Consider the following 23,681-nt stretch of genomic DNA (forward strand, 5'->3'; position numbering starts at 1 on the left):
GATAATTAAGGGCTTAATAAGGCCCAGATAATTATCTAGAGGTCCAAAGAACAGAGCCCTGATGTTCACGTGATGCTTTAGTCCGTTCCAATGTAAATAGCACAAAGGAGGAGAGTGGCTGGGGAGCCTGGGTGGCTGCATGAGGGTGGGCACTGGGGAGGGGATGCGGTTGCCTTAGCAGGCCATAGGGCTCACGTTGCCCCCTCCCCTGGACTCAGCGCCTCCCACCAGGCTGGACACATAGTGGGCACTCATCTGTTTCTTCCACATTGATTGAGAACCTACTGTGTGCCAGGCCTACTAGGGGTGCTGCAGTGAACAGGGTGTTGGGGCTCCTCATGGAGCCTATAGTGGGAGACGGGCATGTGACAAATCAATAATCATAGAGCCAGGTCTATTCCTGGGGAGGTAAGGGTGGTGGAAGCCGCTGAACCAGGGGGATGGGATAGGAAGAGAAGAAAGGGCTTGACATTAGAGCCAAAGATTCCTGGAGCAGAGGGTGTTGGAGCTGATGCCTGAAGGGTGAGCAAAGCCAGCTCTTCAAGGCAGTGGACAGGTGTCTCAGGCAGGTGCCGGCGATGCAAAGGCCTGGTCAGCATTGCCTGGAGCATCTGAGACTCATACAGGGCACCGGGAGCTAATGGCCCTGTGGGTTATCATCAGAGGGACCCTCCTGGAGGAAATGCCAGGAGCTGGCAAATACCAGGTGAGCTTCTCTCGAGCTCCAAACCTAGAGGACAATGAAGACAGAGTGATCCCAGGGCCACACGCAGGCTGGCCACAGAGCTGGGGCCGGAACCGAGGCCTTGGGTGTCCAGCCTCTGGTGTGCTTACCATGAGGCCCTCGGGGGGCCTGGCTGGGGGCACCTCGAGAGTGAGGGAGAGTCGCAGGGGGGTGCTGGAGGCCTGAGGTTTTCCTCATCTACCTACAGGGAGCCCATAGGTCTGAACGTTGGAGGATGCTGCTGTGCCCAATGTGCACATGAGGCCACTGAGGCCAGAGGGGGCAAGGGCCTGCCTGAGATCAGCAGGACTGAAGCCAGGTTGGGACAGGAGGAGAGAAGGGCTTGGGCCAGCCCAGCCAGGCTTCACCCTGATCCGAGCCCTGAGCTGGAGGAGTCAGTCTACAGATAGCATCATTTTATCCCTGCTGATCCACCCCCAACAGACAGAGGGACAGACAAGCCTCACCTGCCCTCCCCCTGCAGTGCAAATCTGCCCTGGTGTACCTCAGGTCACCTGGCTTTCCTTGCCTCCCCCTAGGGCCATCCCAGGTACTGTGGGGAGAGCGGGAAGGCTGGAGAAGCCCCCTGCCTAGTGTCAGCGATCTGGGCCCCAGCCCCAGCCACTGTCCCCACAGTGTGGCCTTGGCTGCTGTTTTATCCTCTCTATAATTGTGAGAAGAATAACAAGACGCTTTCCGAGAGGGAAAAGGACCTTCATGTCATCCCCTGTCCCCCCAAGTTCAAAGTAAACTGGTCCTAACTGACTTCCAATGGCCAGGTAGGAGGCAAGCTCCCGAAAAATGAAATTATTGTAAGGAAGCAGAGAGTTTTTCCTGGGGCCCTGGGTCGCCATGTGGCTTCAGGGTTCCCGCGGGGAATACTGGCCCAGCAAGCTTGTGGCTAGACCTCTCAAAGCTGCTCTGACCCAGCTTTCATTCAGCCAATAATAAAAGCAATAAGAGGGCCGTTTACTGCGCCCGTGACCTGCGCCAGGCATCCTGCTAAGTGTTTGATCTGCACTAGAGCATTTAAACCTTAGGACCACCCTATGAGACGAGCACTTTGGCAATTTTCTCCATTTTACAGATGGAGAAACTGAGGCTCAAGGTCATACAGCAAGTGATGGCACAACCAGGAGTTAAATCTGGATCCAAGGGACGCCAGATCCCAGGCCAAGACCTTCCAAGGCACACCCAAGAAGGCTCCCGCCTGCCCGTCTGACCTCCCTTCCACACACCCCAGGATCGCCCTGCCTGGTCCCCTATAACACCCGCCCACCACTGCTCCAGATTCAGCCTGCTTCCTCCAGGGAATCCTCCCAGCCCCCCTCCTCCCCCTACGTCTCTGACACAGAAGACTGGGCTGGTTCTGAAGTTCGGTGCCATCTTTCCCCTCTCTGGAGATGCTTTGGGGACACAACAAAGGTGGCTCCCCCATTTACCTACGGGGCTTGGTCTCCACGCGGCTTCTTGGGGCTGGGGGTTGGGGCAAGCCCGGACCAAGCATATGCAAAGGTCAGCAGCTCACTAACCACACATTTATATGCACCTGCCATGCTAGGCTCTGTGAGGGAAGCCACAGGCCCCAACGACAGTGGTCTGAAATTGAAGCACGTCAGAGTCACCAGGGTGGAGGAGTTTGGGTGTGGCCAGGGGAGACTGCATTTGAGCTGGCGGACAGGGGTAAACTGGTTCAGATTCAGGTGTCCCAGGGGGAGAAAGAGCAACGGCTCAGAGAGAAAGTGTGTGCAAGGTGTGTGCGGGAGGCGGGGGGACGCAACCCGTGAAGGAGCCAGACCAGACCTGAGAGGGCGCAGGCTCGCCTTCTCTGCCCCACGTGTCAGCAGTGACTGTCCCACTGCTCTGCATGCACCCTCCCACACTCAGATTTGTTTCAGCGTTTCCCCTTTAGAGTGAGTGTGCCCTCAGCTGCGGGCATGGGAGGGGCGTGCAAGAGGAAGGGGCTTCCTGCACTTACTTAGTCGTGTGGCTGCAAGACCGTCCAACTGGCCCAGAATGTGACCCCCTCTGCCACCCTGCAGCCTCAGCCTGGCACAGGCTCTCTGTAGCCCTTTCCAAACAAACCAGAGCGCTTACCTCACCCCCCATCCCACCCCTCTGGTGCATCCGATCTGAAAGCCTCTTGCCAGTGCCAGGGCCCGGCCTCCCTCTGTAAGCACCCACACGTGTCTGCATGCAGCCGCCACCTCCCCAGTGCTCATCCCTTCCTCTCAAAGGAGCATCTATTATAGAACCAGGCACATCATGGGTACAAACAAAGGCCTATCTGGGTGAGGAAGCTGATTGGATAAATGGGTAGATATGTGGATGGACAGATGGATGGAAGGAAGGAAGGAAGGAAGGAAGGAAGGAAGGAAGGTTGGATCACTGGACTGGCCACTTAATAGATGGACCCTATATACCCAGCTTACAATCCTTTTCTAAGCTATTAACTTTCTCTCCTGGTTGGGTCTGTATTCTTAAAATTTTTGCCTTTCTCATATTCCAAATCACCTAGCCCTGGACTGAGCCTATTTTAAGTCCAGATAAAAGTAGGATTAATGAATGAATTCACTAAGCAAGCAAATGAAATAACAGCCGTGCTGTCCTGAGCACAATCGTGAGGTTGGATGTTAGGGTCGGGCCTTCCCTTTTCTCAGCGCTGCCCGTGCCCCTCCCTACCACCCAGACCCTGGGGTCGCTCCAAGCCCCTCAGCCTGTCACACCGAGTCGGGATGAACCTGTAACCCTTAGAGGGTGACCTGTTAGTGTCACACTGTACCAAAGGTCTTGGTGGGAATTCAGGCCTTTTCCTGCAGAGAAATAAACAGAATGTGAATCCCGTATATCTAGGCAGGAAGGAACACTCTGTCTGGCTAAGAGCTTAGCTTATCAAGGGAAGAAAATCACATGGCTTTGGCTTGCCAGGGTTCGCGTCCCTTGGTCTTCCCTAGGCCATCTTGTCGTGCGTGAGCCGCTGAGTCTGAAGAGCTTTCAAAGGGAAAGGACTTAGACACACTTGAGACCACAGACCCAGGAGGAGGCAAGTCCCCTCCTTCCAACAGACCCTTACCTGTGTCCCAGTAAGCCAAAGACAGAGACGCCGCCCAAGAAGGCAGTGCACTCCCTGTCACCTGAGGCTTGTGACCCAAGGACACCCCAGATGGGGTGCTGGTGATGGAAGAGGGCACTGGACATCTTATTCCTGGAGTCCTGGAAGGGCCCTGTCCTAGAAGTCTGCCACCATCCCACTCTGCCACTTGCCATGCTCCTCTCCTTGCTGGGCCTCAGTCCCTGCATCTGGCAAATGAAACCCCACAGCCTGCTTGCCTGACTCATGAGGCTCTTCTGAGGTGCTAGGAGCAAGATGGGACTTGACACTGTAGAGGGGAAATGCCACCAGCTGAGGACACAGTGCCTAAAGTCCCACTATGACATTGGTAACTGCCAGCCATCTGTGCTGCTCTCCAGGGTCCCCTTTCAAAATATGAGCTTCCTGGGGCAAGGAGGTGAGGGAGTCAATAGATACAGTCAGCAGAGATGTGGTCACATCCTCTTCTTCTGCCATGTGGCTCTGGTGGCTCCGGGGACAAACAGGACCCAATAATTGGACGTAGGCAACTAGCCTCAGGTTTGCACAGAGTTCACTGGGTCTGGCTGGAGGTTGCAGCGAGAAAATGTTTAATGCAAGAGGGGACAGGTCTGTACAGCCTGGAGAAATGGTCTGTGCTCACAGGGACGGAGGAGGGAGGCGGGAGGAGGGGAGGGAAGGAGGGCGGGGGAGGGGGAAAGAGGGAGAGGGGAGGGGGGAGGGGAGCTCAGGCACTCAGTGGAGATTAAACAGCCTGGCTGGATCATCTGGCTTGCCGGTGATGGCTAAATGTGGCTTTGCCTCAGTTTCCCAAGTGGCTTGAGGTAAGAGAGACCTTGAAGCAGGCAGCTGGCCCACTCTCAGCTCCCCTGGTGGTCCCACCTCAGCGCTGGTATAAGAGTCCGCTGGATATCACGACGTAGCCCTGGAGGGCAAGGAAAACCATGGGCCAGGTCAGAGGCCACACGAGGGCCAGTAGGACCTCCAGCCGCCCCATCAGCCTGGTTTTGAGCTCATGTTCTGCCACTCTTGCTGCAGGTATTCTGAGGGCCGTCTTTCGCCTCTCTGGGACTCAGCTTCCTGCTGTCACTTGGGAGTGGCCACTCTATAGGCCTACAACGAGGATGCAGCCAGGGCACATGGGCAGAGCCCCCAGCATGGGGTTGGGGCTCAGTGCATGCTTGTGGACGCCGTTGGGACCAGCTTCTCCACGTCCGGGTCTCCCCGGGAGAGCCAGACGCCTTCCCTATATCCTCCCTCCCTGCACTGCAGAACCGTGCCCAGGGCCTGCCAGTCATCCAGTCATTCCTTCCACAAATCTTCATTGAGCATCTGCCGCAAGCCGAGCCCTGTTCCACGTGCTGGAGACAAGCCAGACCCAGGCCCTGCCCACCTGTAGCTCATACATGGTCCGGTGCAGTAGCCATTATTAAATTAAAGCCAATTAAAATTACATGAAATTTACAATTCAGCTTCTTAGTTGTACTGGCCACATTTCAAGTGTCCAACAGCCACTTGTGTCCAGGGGCTGAGAGCAGCTACCGTGTTGGACAGTGCAGATTTCCATCCTCACAGAACGTGTTTTTGGACAGTGCTGGTCTAGAGACCTTTGACTTTGGACCCAGTTGGCTAGATTGGTGAGCACCCCGGCGGGTGGGTCAGCCACTGACCTTGCCTATCTGGGAGAGTCTCCGGGAAATTTTCACTAATAGCCCAAGTTCCAACATGTGATAGTTGTTCCTTTTTTGGGGGGTGGGGGAGTGGATCACCCAAGTGCCTTCGGACCATAGTTCTAAAGCAACATGGGCATCATCCCTGGGAAAACATCAATGGTCCCACTCGGAAGATGTGAATAACACACACAGATGTTGGGCTTGAGGGACCTTGGCTAAGCTTTCTGTCCTTTGTACATCTTGATGAGTGAATAGAAAGAGTATTATCATTTATATCTCAGGTGACACGGCAAGAAATTGTAAGGTCTCACCCTGGGCAGTGAAGATGGAATTTCACCCTGGGCCCACAGTTTCCCAACAGGGAAGGTGATTTTAGAAGGGTCTGGAAGCCCCCGTCCCCCATCCGGCCTATGGAGGTTTGTGTATAAAACCGGAAGAAGCCTGTATGTGTCATCTTCCACAGACACCAAAGAGGTTGTGCCCCCAGCCCCGGGCATAGATCGTGGGATAACTGAGTCCCCTAATGTGGCCTGGCATATTTGTTGAGGACCCTTGTACCAATGTCTCTAAACATCTGAAATTTTCCGTCTCGTTACAGCCAAGGATTCGTGGCATGGTCTTGACAGGAACAGAGGACATCCCAGGCCTGGCTGACCCAGAGACCCCACTGTTCATACTACTGGGAAAGAAGGGTGGGAGGCACCCCTGCCTCGCTGAGCCCAGCCTTCCCCCGAGGGAGGAGGAAGCCCATGTGGTCACATCCAAAGGCTCTCACCTCATAGACAAAGACCTCAGTGTCGACATAGTGGAGGTTGACCACGTTGGGGAGGGCAATCCCCATTCCCAGGAGAGCTGCAGGAGGGGAAGGAGAAACAGGTCAGCCAGGGGGCCGCAAGGGAACACCACCCCGTGCTGAAGTCCTCACGTGCCTCGTGACTGAGTCCCACAGACAGCCAGGGAGTGGGAGCCATTATTATTAGACTCATTTTACAGAAGGGACACCTGAGGCTTAGGGAGGGGAAAAAAACTTAAAAACGCCCACCCTCATAACCTCTGAGCCCTGGCGGTGGGTAGGGGGCTAGAAGGGAACCTGGAGCAGAGGAGGGTCAGCAGGGGACCGTAGGGGCCTACTGGCGTGGAGGGCGGGGCTCACCGTTGAGGTGATCCAGCAGGGGCTTCTTGAACACGGCGTCCATGAGTGGGTGCACTTGATCTGTCTACAGCCACGTAGTCGGGGAGGCCGTCGGCCCGCTCCAGTGAGGGGCCGAGAGAGATGGACAGATGGGCCACACATGAACACGACGACAGACACAGACAGGCACACAAATGGCAGAGGGACGGGTGTGGGGAGGAGGGCAGGTCATCCCAGTCCTGCCTCCAAGCAGAGCCCAGCTACTCCTGGGGTCAGGACAGCTTTCTGAGCATCTGGCCCCCAGAAACCGCTCTCGGGAGAGGAGACAGACCAGCACCTGGCTGACACTGTGTGCCCAACAGGTGGCTGGCAGACTGCCCGATGCCAGGGGACCGGCTGCCTTATTGGTGCTGACCAATGGACAGATGGACTGATGGTGGATAGACTGATGGACCGTAGTGACTGACAGGCCGGCCAGCAAAGGACGGCGTGGTAGCTAACGACCCGGTCACGGCACATGACTGAAGGAGCAGCCAACCCTGTCCAACGCTGGCTTGTCTGATTACCGACAGACTCAGTGATTCTTGGCCTGACCGGTCATCGACCACCAGGCAGTGACAGGCAGGCTAACTGACGGGCCCCACTGAAGAACCGAGGCTGACGGACCGACTGACCAGCCGACAGACAGCCTGGGCAAGACAGACTGGCCGCTGTCCCCAGGCACCCCAGGAGGAAGCTCGATCACGGTGGTTCGTACAGGTGCACTCATGTGCAAGCACACGGCTCAAGGCCTGCCCAACCCAGTGAGGGGGTCTCTGGAGACCCCAGCCCCACACTCACATCAATGAAGCCCACATTGGAAGAGGCCACGGCGAGCTGGATATCCCTGGAAGAGAAGCAGGAGGGTTAGTGCTGGGGCCTAGTCCCCCCACCCCCTGCCCCCACCATGTACCACATGCTGCATTCCAGGCTCCCCTGCCGGACACTGATGGGTGACACTGTGACAAGGGGCTGCAGGCCCATTGCACAGAGGAACACACTGAGGCTGCTGGATCCAAGAGGCCTTCCTTACCCCAGCACAGATGTGGTCCCCCGAAGCTTCAACTTGGACACAGAGAGCTGGAGGCTCAGGTTCACAACCTGGCACGAGGGAGAGCAAGGTCAAAGAGCACAGACCCACGTGGGAGTCCTCAGTTGGCCACTAGCTCCCACCCCTTCCCTGACTGATTCAGGTGTTTGTGGAGCCCCCGGAGGTGCCGGGCCCTGCACACAGCCCTGGGACAAACACAGTGTGAACGAGACAGACCAGGTCTCTGCCCTTGGGAACGCTCACAGGCCAGGGGAGGTGAACAATAACCAAAGTAACCAGACAAAGGCCTTGCAGAGAGTGGCAGGTGCTGTGAAAGCAGAGTGGTAGCATGGAGAGGGCTGGTGGGGCCTAGCTTTCTCAGGGTGGTTCAAAAAGCCTGCCCTGAAAAGGGCTGAAACTTTAAAAGAAAAATTTTTTTTAATGTTTTTATTTATTTTTGAGACAGAGAGAGACAGAGCATGAGCAGGGGAGGGGCAGAGAGAGAGGGAGACACAGAATCTGAAACAGGCTCCAGGCTCTGAGCTGTCAGCACAGAGTCCGATGCGGGGTTTGAACTCACAGACCTTGAGATCACAACCTGAGCTGAAGTCGGACGCTTAACTGACTGAGCCACCTAAACGCCCCCAAAAAAGGGTTGCAACTTTTAAGCTGAGACCTGAAAGAGGAGAAGTCAGCCATGCCAAGAGCTAGGGGAAGAGTGTCCTGGGCACAGGGGACAGCACATGCAAAGGTCCTGTGGCAGGAATGTCATGGCATAGTGAAAGAACAGCAAGGAGCCCAGTGTGAACAGAGCAGAGCAGAGCAAGTGAGGAAAGTGGTGCCGAAGTGGGGTCTTGGGTGTCACCACCCTCCCAGCCAGTCCCACCAGCCCACCTCACTCACCATATCAAAGGAGAAAAGGGACCGGAAAGCTGAGTTGGAAGCCACTGCCCGGACCTCCACGAAGGGCTGCAGCTGAAGCGTGGCATTATGGGTATGGAGTGTGACCACGGGCGTGGCGCCCAGCTGCACCTTGAGCGCCACAGGCATGGGCTTGGGGAACCAGCGGGCCACCTGGGGACGAGGGGAGGGAGAGAGGGAGGAGGGCACCTAGGGGCAAAGGCTGGGTGGACTCTCCACTCCTCACCCCTCCGTCTCTGCTCAGATGTGACTGGGTCTCAGGCCGGCGTCCTCAGGGACACCCCGCCTGAAGGGGTGGTAGCCTTGTGATCTGTGCCAGGAGGGACAGGAATTCAGGGGCCGAGGGAGCTTGAGAAGGCTCCTGGACCAGGCTAGGGGTCGGGGCCTCCCCTAGGAGGTAACCCCAAGCTTGGTCTTGAAGATGAATGAGAGAAAAGGAAGCAGAAAAGGCCTTCTGGGCAGAGGGCAGTGCCTGGATGAGGGCATAGGAGGGAAACAGCATAGGAGCTGGGGGCGCTCCTCAGATAGAGCAGGTGTAGCTACAAGGACAGACACTGAAGGCCGCATGGGACACATACGAGCCAGCAGAGACCCCACAGCCAGAGAGACTCCCCCACTCCAGTCCCAGCTGGGCCTCAGCCCCCGAAATGACCGAAAATGTCACCAACCTCGGGGATGAGCTGGCCCAGCACAGATGTGTTGAGTAGGTTGTCACCCGACTCCTGAAATCAGACCCCACATCACGACAGGTTTGAGGGCAGCCACTCCCCAAGCGAGACCAGCTTTTGCCTCCCCGTAACCCCCATTTAACCTTTCCAACAGCCAACCCGTGGCCCCAGATCTCGAGCTGCCCCACCCACAATTTGACCTTTGCGGGGCCTCCCCAGGCTGGGCCACCGGGCGTGCCTGTCCCACGTGCCCTGGGCAGCAGGTCCGACCCTCACCAGCTGCCCTGTGATGTCCAGGTTGAGGGCACCAGCCTTCTGCAGCAGCAGGAGGACAGAGTCAAACAGGTCCTGGGAGAGACCCACGGTTGCCATGGTTCCATTGGCACCCACGTGCAGTGGCAGCACAAAGGGGGTGGCGTCCACGGGCAGGACAATGGGCTTGCCCAGTAGGAAGAGAACGGCCTATGGGGTTGGGGGGTGGTGAGAGGGAGAAAAGCGATGGGGCCTCAGCAGGGTGGTGGCTCCATCACAGAACCTGGGGCTCTGAGATGCCACCCACCCATATGTCACATGCTGTCCAGCCTCACACCTTTGCCCGCATGCCTTGCTCCCGCCTGGAAGGCCATTCCAGCTCCTCCTCCCTCCTGTAGTCCAAAGACGCCAGAAGCAACAAGCCCAAGGACCCTGGGCTGACAAGGTGGCACTTACGTTGATATCCAAGGAAATGTAGTCCTTAGTGATGTTGGGCACACTGATCATGGAGTAGCGAATCTGGGACTCTGGACCCACAGGGTTGAGGCCTAAATGAAAGCGGGATGAAGAAGAAAACATGGCATCCTTAGCCTTACCTACCAATGCCTCACCTATCCAGAAAACTCAATTATCTGACTACCCAGGCCAAGAAGCCGAGGAGGTAAGAAAAAAAAAAAGGTCTCTGAGTAAGTGAACTTATGTCACAAAATGCACACACCCAAGATTCAGCCGCTTACAACCTGTGGACTCTTACTTTACACACAATTCTAATAGTTTTGGTTTCTCGCTTTCCGAATCAATGGAAGACTAGAGACCCCAAGTTAGAAGGAAAGGGAAGGGCCACTCTAGACACAGATATCCCCTGAAGAAAGCAAGAAGGGACGGCAGAAAAAGAACGGAGCTCACATGTGTCAAGGTCTGGACATTTGACTTACACTGTCCCATTCAATCCACGAGCCTGTAAGGTTAGGAGACCGTTTTACACACACACACACACACACACACACACACACACACACACAGAGTTTGGTGAGCTCAGTTGTGCCCAGGACTGGATACCTGTCTGTCTCTCTCCACCTGATCACACAGCCTCCTACAGAAAGTCCAAAGGCACATGCCCCTGGGACCATGCACTGTGGGAGCAGAGCAGTGCTGCTCCCCAAGAGACCCTCAGGGAAACTTTTGTTCCAATTACAGTCCAATTGCTATAAGGCAAGTTCTCCCAAAGCTCAGAATATTGTGACTGGGAAGGTTGCAAAGGGTGAGTCACTCGTGGGAGCCACATCTCTGGACACGGCTAGGCTAGCCGGCGTGGTAGGTGAAGGCTCAACACTGCGGTCAAGAAAACCCAGCTTTTAGCAATAGGTCCTCCAAGGCTCTGAATGACCAAAGTGTGTGTGTGTTGTGTGTGTGTGCGTGTGTGTGTGTGTCCATCAGATTTTGGTCTGATTTTCTAATGTCTCCTCCGGATTTAATTTTGTTTCCTCAGTATTCTGGAAATTTCTTGTGCTTGTAAAAGCAATATAGTATGACTCCATTTCTACAGCTCCGTGGCCGTCAGAAGATTGGGGTGGGAGGAGGGGGGCAGCCCAGAGGAATCTGCGGGGCTGGCGAGGTGTTCTGTAGCTCAAGTTTGGAGGTGGTTACGCAATTGTATGCATTTGTCAGAACTCAGAGGACTGGACACTTAAAAGAGAAAATTACTATAGGTTTTCAAAATGAATAAAAACATTAAAAATGTTTAAATACTGCACTGTGGACATACAGAAGGGTTTTTTTTTTGAAAGATGGAAAAAATATAGCCCAGAATCTCAAATTTATTTTTGTCGGTATTTTCTCCTGCAGAGACTAACTCCCTGCCATCTGTCCTCCCCTCAGTAAAGCTGCACTGAAGCCGTGTGTGGCTGTGGGTCCTTCTGTGGTTTCTTTACGGGGTGGCGTTATAGCTTAGTCAAGAGCACGGCTCTCAAGGCAGGCTGCCTCGGTTTCTCCATCTGTAAAACGGAGCTAATAATACTACAGTAAATATTAGCTTTTATTATACTGTATTTTGCCAGGCATGCTGCTGGGTGATTAAACGCCCTTTTAAGCTATGCCTTTTAATGGCTCCTGTCACTCCACGCTGTAGGTGTACGTGACTCATATAAAGAGTCCCCTAGGGCTGGACGTTTAGATTTCCTTTACCAGATTTTTTTTAATTCCTCAAAGAAAAGGGCAAGAGCTGGTCTTTGCTATGAGCCCAGCCACAAGCATCTTGATGGCGCTAACTCCACGAGGGAGAAGGGAGGGACTAATGTTTGTTGAGCCTACTGCCTGCCAGGCACTTACCCTGTGCTGTCCCATAGCAGCACATGGGAGAAATAGGGATTTTGAGCCCCGTTTGTTTGGATTGAACTCGTCAGGCTCAGAGAGGTGGAGTGACTTCCTGAGACCACACAGCATTTGAGCAACAAAGCCAGGATTTAACTTCATGTCCTTTGGTTCCAGGTCCAGTTTCCTTGACGTCTCTGTGCCTCCTGTTAAGGTTAGTATGGGGGGGGGGGGGCTGCAGCAATGAGGGGAGGAGGCCAAATCAAGGACTGTTCCCTGCGGGGACGGTGAGTCGGGCCATGACGTATGGGCAGAGCAGTGGGTGGACACGTGCGGAGGAGAAAGCCAGCGTGAGCCAGCTCATGGGTGGTTCTAGCACCGTGCCGAGGATTTTAGACTCGGAGCCTCCAATTTCCCGTCTAGAAACTGGGGGGACGGAGGCCGCCTCACGGGACTGCTGTTGAACGTTTGCCCAAGAAAGCCAAAGCTACCCTGATACGAAAGTCTTCACTGAAGAACCCACCACAGATAAACATGGACCCTGTCGGCCATCCCTCCGGACCTGACACCAGCATGCCGCCCTGCCTCCTGTCCCCGCACACCTGTCCCACACCGCGTGACAGCTAAGAGGTAAAGCCCTGACTCCCATTGCAAGGCGTATCTGCCGGCAGTCAACGCCTCTGGATTTTACAGAGGCAGCGATGGTGACATGGAGAAGCACTAGAGTCCCGGGCAAAGTGCTCAGATAGAGGAAGGTGTGCTTCCAACAGGAGCATCTTTAAGACAGATTTGCGGCAAAACGGAGGGAGCCCTGGATTATGCTGAGGCTCAGGAGCACATATAACTCCCAGATCAACAAAGGATGCACTCTTTGACCCGACCGGGGCAGGGCAGGTGATGGCCAGAGTGGGTTTTTTTCTTTTTTAATGTTTATTTACTTTTAAGAGAGAGAGAGAGAGAGAGAGAGAGAGAGTGGGGGAGGGGCAGAGAGACAGGGAGACACAGAACCCGAAGCGGGCTCCACGCTCCGAGCTGTCAGCACAGAGCCTGATGCAGGGATCGAACCCAGAGCCGTGAGATCATGACCTGAGCCAAAGTCGGACGCTTAACCGACTGAGCCGCACAGGCGCCCCACCAGGGCCAGCGTGTCATTAATGCGGATAAACAACCGCTGGAACAAAACGAGGCCTGCCTGCTTTCACAGCTTTTAGCTTTGTGTCGTAAGATCAAGTCCTGACCCAGCCTTGTTCAGGTCACTACTGCAGCCATGCTTCCACATGGACCATGCACTGTGGCTCCAAGCCCTGGGAGCCCGGCCGTGGTAGCGGAGGCAAGCGTGGGGGGCAGTGGGGATGTGACCAGTGTTGGCAGATGAACACCCCAGCTCTTGTCCCTCGGGCAGGATGCAGGCACGTTGGCCTCGGCCGCCAAGAGCCCCCCGGTGGCATGAGCCCCAGTTGCCCACCATAGCACCTCTGCTCAAGAATACACCTTCCTTCCCCTCCCACAGGCACCCCTCCCCAACCAGTACCCCTAGGACCCACCCCATTCAGGCCACATAGGCTAGCAGCTTGTCTCAGGGTCTGCTTGGGGGGGGGGTTATCCCCACAGGCCTTGCTCCTAGTATACTCCCAGTACTCCTGCGTATGAAGACCCCTGGGAGGCTCGCCTCTGGATGGGTGGATGGCGGCTGAGAAGGCAAGTGGGGGCAGGGGCACTTGGGAGCAGACGAGCTTGAGTTCATGTGCTGAGTCAGAGAAGCCTGCCGGAGAAGGTGTCCAGCGGGAAATAGAATACACGAAGCCCCAAACTGCCAGTGGGGAGAGTCTGGCAAAGAACGTGGGAGATGTGGGAACAAAACCAGGGGACAATGGGGTCTCTGAGTCTCCAGGCAGGGGAGGAGGCAACTGCAGACTGAATGTACTCCCCCACCCCGCCCCCACACGCATGTGCACACTTGCACGCACACGGCAAACATTCGAAGACATGATTCTAGAATTTGGAGATTCCCCAAGTCCATCAGTAATTGTTCAGTCATCCTACGGTTGATCTCCCAGAGGTCAGCCCTGACTGGGGGGCCCTTTGAAGGGTCTTAGGGACCCCAGAAGGGGCTCAGAGGCCCCAGCACCCTCCCCCTGGGCCCCAGTTCTTACCAATTAAAGTGCCCAGGTGGACGTTGAGGCCCTGCACCAGGTTGGAGACACTCAGGCACAGCTGTGGCAAGACAGAGGCGGAGGCTGGTTAGAGTGGCACTGGGGCTGGAGGGGTGAGGCGGGGAGGGTCTAGGGTCCCAGTCTGGAAGCCTCCTCTGGCCCACCAAGGTCCGGAATCCCTTCCTTCCTCGGCCACCCAGTGGGCATCTTCCAGCACCTCTCCTGGGCACTGAGGATTCAAAGAAGTTGGGGCCCATGAGCGTCGAGGAAAGAACGGGGGCAGTGGGACACAGCAGGAGGGGACCACAGCTGGGCCCGAACAATCGGGTCAAGGAGCCTGCTGCACTGGGGCCCAGAGGCCAGCTGGGGGATGGGTGCTGCACACGGGGAGGGCAGACAGTGGTCAGCGAGCAAGTCCAGAGTTCTGGGCACAGTGGGCAGCTCGAGAAGTGTATTAAGCCGGGGTCAGTGTGATAGAAGGTGGGGCAAGGAGAGACCACAAGGCCAAGGGTGGTCACAGCCTGGTCCAGACAGAGCTGCTGGGGCTGGGCCAGGGGAGGCCAGGAGGCAGAGGAGTGGGCCAGGTCGGGCTGTACTGCCTTCAGCCCTTGGGCCTCAGTCTTCCCATCTGCAAGATGGGAACACTGGGGCCCGCCTCTGTTGGGTGTGGGATGGCACCGAGTGGGTTGATTTGGGGTTGTAGGGACCAAATCAGGAGATGGGGTGGTGTGGGAAGGGGCAGAGGTGGAGAAGCGGCCCGCCCTTAGCAGTGGGACCCTAGCTCCAGAGGCACTGTCTCTGACGAATGACAAGGCTGGAAATAGCGACAGGAATCAGAGTGCTCACTCTGCCAAAACTGTTCGAAACTCTTCACAGATGTTAATGTGCTCAACTCCACCCTACCTGGCTGGAGAGGGAGGTTTACTCTCTGTGCTGCGCATGTGGAAATGGGGTCCGAGGGAGGTTCGGTGACTTGTCCGAGTGTCACAGCCGGGAAGGAGGGGACCAGGATTCAAGCCCAGGCCACACCTGGCTCCAGTGCCCATGCTCTTGTCCACTTTCCTTTTGTCTTTTTCACAAGCCCCACGGCCCCTGATAGCACTGCCTCCCCGCCACCCTCCGGCATGGAACTGGGGCTGGCCCAGGAGCAGGGGCCTCCCTTCCCCGCAGCCCCCAAATCCACCCTTATTTCGTCCTCTCTGTCACTGCCCCAGACCTTCCCCTCAGCCTCTTTCCTGCCCTTGTGGGAAAATTGGAGAAGTCCCATGGCCTTCTATTTTAGAAAAAGCACTGACAGTCCCAATGCCCCCATGCCTACAGTCCCCCATTCATGCACCCGCCTTCACGGGGAAGCAATGGCCTGGCCCCGGGGAGATCTGGCAGGAGGTCTATTTACCTTGTTCCGCAGGACAGCTCTGACGTGCTTCTGCACCAGGGCCAGCGGCCCCGGGGCCACGCTGAGGGAGAGTCACAGAAAACGCTCCTGAGCTCCGGGGCACCCATTCCGGCCCGTTTCTCCCGGCCCACAGTCTCAGAGACAAGGGTGTCCCCTGAGCCAGGGGGGGCCAGTGAATCCCATTCTTCACTCCCATGTGCCAGACACAGTGCTGGCACCATTGTCCCCGCAGATGAGGAAACTGAGCCTCAAAAAAGAGGTCATTGGTTTGGAGGTTCAGAAGTGGCCAAAACGTGATTATGAGGTCAGGCTCAGGGGAGACAGAGAAGACGCTGTGAAAGCCGGACTCAGCCCCGTCCTTGGCCCGCTGGCTTCATGGCCACTCTGAGCCCAGGGAGCTGGGGGTGCTTCCTGCTCAGGCTCCAGTTCTCGGTGACACAGCCAGGAGAGTCCCTTCCTCATTCTGCGCCTCAGTTTCCCCTCTGAACAATGGGAGATGGGTCTAAGTTGTTTCTCAGCGGGGATCCATAGGACTGTAGTTCTTCGGGGTTTTTTACTTTAAGTTTTTATTTAAATTCCAGTATAGTTAACATACAGTGTCATATTAGTTTCAGGTGTATAAGTTAGTGACTCAACACTTCCGTACATCACCCCGCACTCCTCAAGGCAGGTGCACTCCTTCCTCCCCATCACCTGTTTCCCCCCCACACCCCCTCCCCTCTGGGAACCATCAGTGTGTTCTCTATAGTTAAGAGTCTGTTTCTTATTTTGACTCTCTCTCTCTTTTTCCCTTTGCTGGTTTGTTTTGTTTGTTAAATTTCACATGTGAGTAAAATCATATGGTATTTGCCTTTCTCTGACTGACTCATTTTGTTTTGCATCCATGTCATTGCAAATGGTAAGATTTCTTTCTTTTTTATGGCTGAGTAATATTCCAGTGTGTGCGTGTGTGTGTGTGTGTGTGTGTGTGTGTGTGTGTGTGTGTGCTATATCTTCTTTATCCATTCATAAATGTTGATCCAAGCCTCAGCCCAAGCTCACTGAACTGCACCTCAAGGGAGGTGGGAGAAGGACAGCTGTGTTTCTAATGTCTTTAACTTCTGGGCTTTCCTCTCCATGAGCAGCCCCTGCCCGCGAGGACGGCGAGGGGTCATGTGTTACACGTGAAGATCATGGAACCCAAGATGGGCGGACTTATGCCCAGCCCCCTCTGGGGGGAGAAAGGCCAGTCCCAAACGCCCACCCAGCTCACATGTGAGAAGGTACACATCATGCAGGAGGTGAGTCAGGCTACGGGGGTTTGAACGCACTCCACCGTTTGCCAGCTGTGTTACTTGGACAAGTTACTTAACTGTTCTGGGTCTCCATTTGTTCTCTCATAAAACAAGGGAATACTTACATCTTCCTGGTAGGACTACTGTGACGTCGTGAAGGGCTTAGAACCTGCACAGCACACAGCAGGTGCTCTGGAGGTGGGAGCCCCTGTCAGCTTTAGATGCAGCCCTGACTCACAGTGAGGTTGACGGGTCCCAGCCCCCTGGGTCTCAGAATCCCCATCTCTGCAGGGAGAGACCTCTGAGGTCCCTAAGAGCCACGTCAGGCCAGCATCCTCCCTGAGCAGTATGGTAATGGCTGTGCATCGTCATGTGCTGTGGGTCGGGGGGGGAGAGCAGTGGAGGGGACATGGCCTCGCCGTGTGGCCTTGGGCAAGTCCCTTCCCCTCCCTGAGCCTCAGTGTCCTCAGCCATAAAACAGGTGTGATACTGGGGGTCTCTTAAGCCCCTTGGGGCAATTGGATGAAAGCTTGAGCAGGAAACTCGAGAAATGGTACCACAGGCTGGGCAGCTGGGACTCTGCAGCCCCGCCCTCACCAGGCACTCACCTGGAACTGCCATGGGACACACTGGCGTTGCTGAAGAGCGGGAAGCAGGCAGAGATGCTGACCACGGGGGTCCCGATGGAGCCCTGGGCCACATGGGCATCGGCCAGCACTACCACGGGCAGCATCAGCTCCAGGGGCTCTGGGACTCTGTGGGACACCATTCCTGAGCCCCAGCGGCACCACCCAGCGGAGCCTACCCTACAAACCCCCCCACCCACGGCCCGAGCCCGCCCTCCACTTGACGCAGGCAGGTGTGAGATGGCCCCGCCTGGGGCAGGCTCAGAGCCCTCCACGCTCCACTCAAGGTCACAGCCATTGCAGCAGATGGGCTTGAACTCTGGTTCCCCATACCCTCTCACTGCGAGACCCTGGGCCAGTCACTCCCCATACTGAGCCCCAGTTTCCTCTTCTGTGAAATGGACATAGCGTGACGGTGCCTATCTCTCAGGGCTGTGCTGAGCTTTCTATGAGGTGGCCATGTGAAAACACCCTGCGTGGAGCCTGGCCCACAGCGAGCACTCATACAGTGTTCGTGTCAGCGCAGAGGGGTTGAAATAAGAGATCCCTCTGGATGCCCACGCTGATGGTTTGGAAATCAAACACACATAAAGTGCCTGGGACACGGAGATAATTCTGATAGCTACATCTACTGAGCACCTGTAGGAGGTGTGATTTTAATTATGGCAACAGATCCGTTCACTGTGTCCCTCACAGTCATCCTGCAGAGTTTCATCCCACTTCACAGAGGAGGAAACTGAGGGCTGCAGGAGTGAAATGGCTTCCCCGGGGACACAGCTGTTGAGCAGGGTCCAGGTTCTCAGAAATTCTCTCATCGTCTCGCTCCCCCACTGGAGGGTGGGAAGGAGCACTGGACAGGAAGTGGAAAGCTTGGGTGCAGGTCCTGGGACTTGCTAACTCCCCTCCCCTCACTCTGCCCCTTGGAGCTTCCCTGAAAATCCTGCTGCCCACCCCTGCCCCCAGGGAGATTCGCTCACCGAAAGACCTTGAAAGTAAAATTAGCTGCTACCAACAATCGCACCCCGAAGTCGGCAACGAATTTCAGGTGGAAGTGAGACACACGGATGTTCAATGTCTGGATCCTGTAGGGTGGGAGTGGAGGTGATGGGGTGGCCTCATTAAACCTTGGAATCACCTCTGGGGTGGGTGTTCTGAGCCACGCTGCTGATGTTATAAAGAAGGACTTTCTGACTGTGGGAACCATGGCATGAGGAAGAGGTAGTGAGTTCTCCATCCTAGGGGGCATGCAAGTCACTATTGGACAACCAGCTGGTGGGGAAAGGATGCAGAGAGGATTCCCAGCCTTGGGCAAGAAGTGAGTGGGATGATTGTTCGGGTCTTGGAGAGATTTTGGTTTCTGACAGAAGTGGGGAAATCTTGGAAGGTGGGCTCCAGAAGGCAGAAACTCCCCTCCATGGCATTCTAGTCAACAGCTTTGGCTTGTAGCCCTCCAGGAATGGGAAACTCATTCCCTTCAAAACTGCCTATTCTGATCGCTAAGCACTTTTTTTTTTTTTTTTTTTTTTTGAGAGAGAGAGAGAGCAGGGGTCAGGGCCAGAGAGAGGGAGAGAGAGAATCCCAAGCAGCCTCCACACCCAGTACAGAGCCTGGGACTTGATCCAGGGACTTGATCTCACAACCGTGAGGTCATGATCTGAGCCGAAATCAAGAGTCAGAAGCTTAACCGACTGAGCCACCCACGTGCCCCCTCTAAGCACTAGCTATCTTTTCCTTTTTTTCCTAAATGAGTCATGTTTTCCCTGGCACAGTTGGAGGTGGGAATTCAGACAATACAAAATGACATAAATTTTAAAAGTCACATCAAAACTCCACCCTCGAACAGTCTCACTGTTAGCACTTAGCTGACATCTTTCTGTGACTCTCTTTCGGACACAGGCTGACCTAGAACCTGCTTCTTTTCACTTGACATCCGCCTTGGCTGTCTTCCCGCTTCTACAAACAAGGACACGTGTGGCCAACTATAAAACATTAAGGAATCCTTGACTCTTGGGTATTTATGTCGTTCTCAGTTCTCCACTGTAAGCCAAGAGAAGTGCCCCAGGCCTACCCTAAGAGTCTCAAACTGGGGGCCTCCACACCAGCTGTGGTTTTATCGTGTTTTAAAGTTTTAAGTGTTTTTTGGTAAGTTGCCATCATTCAAAATCGATAGATTTTTTTTATCATTTTTTTTTTAATGTTTATTCTTGAGAGAGAGAAAGAGACAGAGCATGAGCAGGGGAGGGGCAGAGAGAAAGAGGGAGCCACAGAATCTGAAGCAGGCTCCAGGCTCTGAGCTGTCAGCACAGAGCCCGATGCGGGGCTCAAACTCACAGACCGCGAGATCATGACCTGAGCTGAAGTCAGCTGCTTAACCCACTGAGCCACCCAGGCACCTCCAAAATTGATAGATTTTAAATATATATATATGACTTCTCTTGGGTATCCAGAGATCTGGCAATAGTCAATCTGTTCCCACATGGATGGGGACAGATGGCTCAGCCCCTGGGGGTGTCTGAGCTTGAGATGGCCCCCATCCACCTCTGCCTTTGAGTCTCTATTCATTACAGGAGTGTGGGGGTACTTAGGCTCAGACTTGTGTCTCAACTCAGTGTCTCGCTTTTGGAGGAAGTAGCCAAGGCTCTTGCCAGCCCTGGGGACCCAGGAGCTACAGTCTTGACTCCTGGGGGCAGAAATCTGCTAATTTAGAGGCCCCAGGACCACCCCCACCCCCATGTCTCCACCTTGGTCCCAGCTCCTCAATCATCTTGTGACCACTCACCTGAAGGGTGAGCGTACCTGATGGGGGAAGCCCCCCTCGAGCTGGTAGGGAGCACTCCCCAATATGTGGGGCACTCATCTAGTGGACTGAAGCATTTTTCCCAGGAGGTGGGAGCACTCACCTTGTGGGCTGATGCACCTCTCCATTCCACTCCAGGAAATACGGGACTGTGACGTTCAGGGCCTGCTGGAGCGGGGCTTTCCCAATTTCAGACACTGCAGGGTCAGAGCAGGTGAGGTCAGACTGTCCTCGGGAGCTGCTGAGCAAGACCGCACCACCCACCACCGCCTGCCCCACATCTTGGGCAGAGGGGACTTGGAGACTGGAAGGGTGTCACATTTGCTCACGGGCAGGGAAGGGGTGGGGGATGCAGTTGGGTCCCCATGAGTGTTACTCACACCAGGCCCTGCAAGGCATGCCTTTCCCCTTCTTGCTTCTGCCTTTCGAAATCTTTTTTTTTTTTAATGTTTATTTAGTTTTGAGAGACAGAAACAGAGAGCGGGGGAGGGGCAGAGAGAGCGAGGGAGACACAGAATCCGAAGCAGGCTCCAGGCTCTGAGCTGTCAACACAGAGCCCGACGCGGGGCTCGAACTCACGGACCGCGAGATCATGACCTGAGCTGAAGTCGGACGCCCAACTGACTGAGCCACCCGGGTGCCCCCTGCCTTTCTAAATCTTGTCTGCCCCACTCCTCATAAACAAGAACATCCTTTGCCCTTCTGCAAGACTCTGATCGAATCCCATCTCTTCTGGAGCTTTCCCCCAAGTCCCCAAGCAGAAGGAGCATTTCCCAGTAGAGTGGGACAGAGAGTGGGGGTGCTGTCCTTGGGGGGCCAGAGGCTGAGGATTCTGGAGTCCCTCAGATTCTGGGTACAAATCCCAGCTCTGCTATCACCACCACTGTGGCTGCTCTGTGCCTCCGTTTCCCCGTCTGTAAATTTGCAATGATTATAAAGGTACCTGTCACACAGCGTCCTTGTAAAGCCTCAATGCACAGTAAATGTTAGCTTTCACTGCTATTTATTTGTATAATAATAATGACTGTCACTTCTCTAGCACCTCTTTTGTGCCCAGCACTGTTCTGAGGGCTTTGCCTCTCCTCACAGTTCCATGACGTAGGTACTACATTGTGCCCGGTTTACTGAGAGTGAGGACATCTGGCAAGGGGATGCTGGATCAGCTGAGGCGTCTGGCCTCCAAGCCCTTGAGCTTCCTCATGCACCTGTGCGGCCAGGCGAGGGAGGTGCTCATTAAACCATCCAACATGAGTGGGATGAAAACGAGAGGTAATGGTGCTGGAAGGGAGCACCAGATGAAGAGTCCAGAAGCCTGGACTTCACTCAGACTCACTGTGGGAACCAGGAAACCACTGCGCCCCTCTGGACCTTGGTTTTCCTTAGACCTGGAGCAGACGGCCAGTGGCCTCTATGTTCTCGATACTCCTCTCCAGCCTGACCTTCTGTGGCTGAGCCAAGACTCACACCCAGGCCCCTAGACTCCACCTACAGTGCTCGCCTGACACAGGTTTGCAAGACGGGATTGGAGAGACACTGTTAAGAAGCCACCCAGCGCCACCTTAGAAAGAGGTGTGTGCGGTCTGAGCCTCCTGCTGGATTTCCACCAAGAGCACACGCAGGTACACCTGGGATGGCTCTCGGGGACAAAGGAGGCTCACACAGGACAGGCAGAGTGATGACGGCCAGTGGAAGGCAGCAAGCCTCATGTCCCTGCCTGTAGTTTCCACGCACGTCTCCATGCCCCAGTGACAGACTAACACGGGTCACTGACCCCTTTCACTGCCTGCCTATCTGCCCGGATACAAGGTCCCGGAAGGCTGTATGTGTGCCAGGGGCGCTGCTGCCTCCGTGCTTCGTGGCCTGGGCCGCTGAAAGTCCCTTCTATTGTCTGACCTGAGTGCCCCATGCTGTAATCTGAATTTGGTCTGGACTTGGGGGAAACGGCTTCTGATTTCTCACCCCTGACCCAGCTCTGGTGGGATCCCGGGGGCAACTGGGAGGTAGCTTTTGTCCCTCCCTGGGCCTACGTCTTTTCATTGTGCCCTCCCCGGGGGGATGAAGCAGGTCTTCGAAGGACGGACAGAGTCGTAGGATAGAGACCTTGCCCGAGAGGGGCCCAGAGCAGCGCTGGTCTTCTTCCTGTGAACCCCACAGAGCTCCAGCTCCGGTTCTGTGCCAGACGTGCCTTCCCCCAGCACACGTGTGTGCACCTACAGCCCACCCTGCACGCACGCATGTACATGTGCAGGCCTGGCAGCCACACCTGTATGCTCACACCCAGGCACGTGCATGGCGCTTGCACGCGTACAAGTCAGTACACGTGCTGACGCTCAGGCGCACACATGGGCATATGCATCTCCATGAACTCTCAGGCTTGCACGCAGACACGCACGAGCAAAAGCAGACACGCACACCAACACTTGCCCACCTCGCGGGGCCACACGAGTACAGCCGTGCGTGCGCACACGCGTGGCAGACAGGACATATACCCCCGCTCAGGCATTTACTTAATAAGCGTTTGCCGAGCCGCACTTCGTCAGCCATTATCTGGGGGCCAGGGACACAGCGGCCCAGGAGATAAAACCCAGGTCCCCGTACGGCTTTTGAGTTCACAGATCCGCAGGCACACTTGGGACTGTGCCCATGCTCGTGCCCTGTCACACGGGGTAGCCCGGCAGCACGCCTCTTACCGTAGCTCAGCACGGCCCTGTTGAGTCTGACCACGGTGCCCGGCATGGAGGCGCTGACCACAGGCAGCAGCAGGGACAGCAGCAGGCCCACCCTGCGTGCCGGAGCCATGGCTGTCCTGGCCACTGCCTCCCCGAGATCTGTGGGCTGGGGCAGGGACGAGCATCAGAAAGCTTGCCCAGAATGCGTTCCCACCCCGCTGGCCGTTTGAACCCCACCCCAGCCCAGAGGTCGCAAGCCCTGGGTGGTGATCGCAGCCCTACCCGAGACCCTCACACGTCCGTTTTGCATCTCTGCATTGGGAGGTATCATCTTCCCAGCCTGATTCCTCAGGAGCCACAGGGGGATCTGGACTGGAAGCAGGCCCCAAGGCCCAGAGAAGACATGGCTTTGCCTAAGGCCACACAGCAAACTAGGCCCGGCGGTAGGACCCACGCCATGCCAGAGGAGGTGGAGGAGATTCCCGGTTAGGGAGACTGAGAGCAGCCTCCCGCCCCAAGGAGAGAGCCCGGGCCGACCACCCCCAAGCCCAAGGCTGTTCTTCCTGATGCCAGGAGTCCAGCCCAGTGTGACAGCCCATCCTAGTGTCCAGCTGTTCGAACCCAGCCAGGGTGGCTCCTGTCCTCACCTTATCCTGTACCAGCTGAGGACTGTCCTAAATGCAGGCCTCTAGCATGGCCCCCAAACCCCTCCAGACCCAGCCCAGCCAAGCGGATGGATCTGTGTCTGACTTAGGAATGAGGGGCCGCTGCTGAGATGGGCTAATGGAGGCCCAGCGAGGTGGCACTTGCCCAAAGTCCCACCACAAGACCGGGGATGGACCCTTCTGTGGAAGGCGCTTGGAAGTCGTATTCCCCTTAAACAGATGGGGAAGTCGAGGCTCCTCCCCGGAGGGGTGCCAGCCCCA

The 23,681-nt window shown here is 55.7% G+C and overlaps 1 protein-coding gene across 1 annotated transcript; it reads right to left on the reverse strand.

The window, feature by feature from the left end:
- Positions 1 to 4,389: 4,389 nt before the first annotated feature.
- Positions 4,390 to 22,973, reverse strand: BPIFB2 (BPI fold containing family B member 2). Its single transcript, XM_049650007.1, has 15 exons — positions 22,777 to 22,973; positions 20,190 to 20,283; positions 18,267 to 18,371; positions 17,272 to 17,418; positions 15,390 to 15,450; positions 13,994 to 14,054; positions 9,987 to 10,078; positions 9,555 to 9,740; positions 9,279 to 9,332; positions 8,593 to 8,763; positions 7,693 to 7,760; positions 7,461 to 7,506; positions 6,642 to 6,705; positions 6,264 to 6,340; positions 4,390 to 4,740 (listed from the first exon to the last, which is right to left on the reverse strand). The coding sequence occupies exons 1-15, from the start codon at positions 22,883 to 22,885 to the stop codon at positions 4,699 to 4,701; spliced, it is 1,377 nt and encodes a 458-aa protein (XP_049505964.1). The 5' UTR covers positions 22,886 to 22,973; the 3' UTR covers positions 4,390 to 4,698.
- Positions 22,974 to 23,681: the final 708 nt, after the last annotated feature.

The sequence above is a fragment of the Panthera uncia genome (genome assembly GCF_023721935.1).
Source record: "Panthera uncia isolate 11264 chromosome A3 unlocalized genomic scaffold, Puncia_PCG_1.0 HiC_scaffold_11, whole genome shotgun sequence".
In the NCBI taxonomy this organism is placed as follows: Eukaryota; Metazoa; Chordata; class Mammalia; order Carnivora; family Felidae; genus Panthera; species Panthera uncia.

Coding starts and splice junctions, on each gene's coding strand:
- BPIFB2 (XM_049650007.1), bottom strand. CDS start 22,885: ATGGCTCCGGCACGCAGGGTGGGCCTGCTGCTGTCCCTGCTGCTGCCT. Junction 8,764..9,278: donor TGGGCCAGCTCATCCCCGAG/GTTGGTGACATT, acceptor CCTCGTCCCCAG/GTGGCCCGCTGGTTCCCCAA. Junction 7,507..7,692: donor GGGACCACATCTGTGCTGGG/GTAAGGAAGGCC, acceptor CTTCTCTTCCAG/GGATATCCAGCTCGCCGTGG.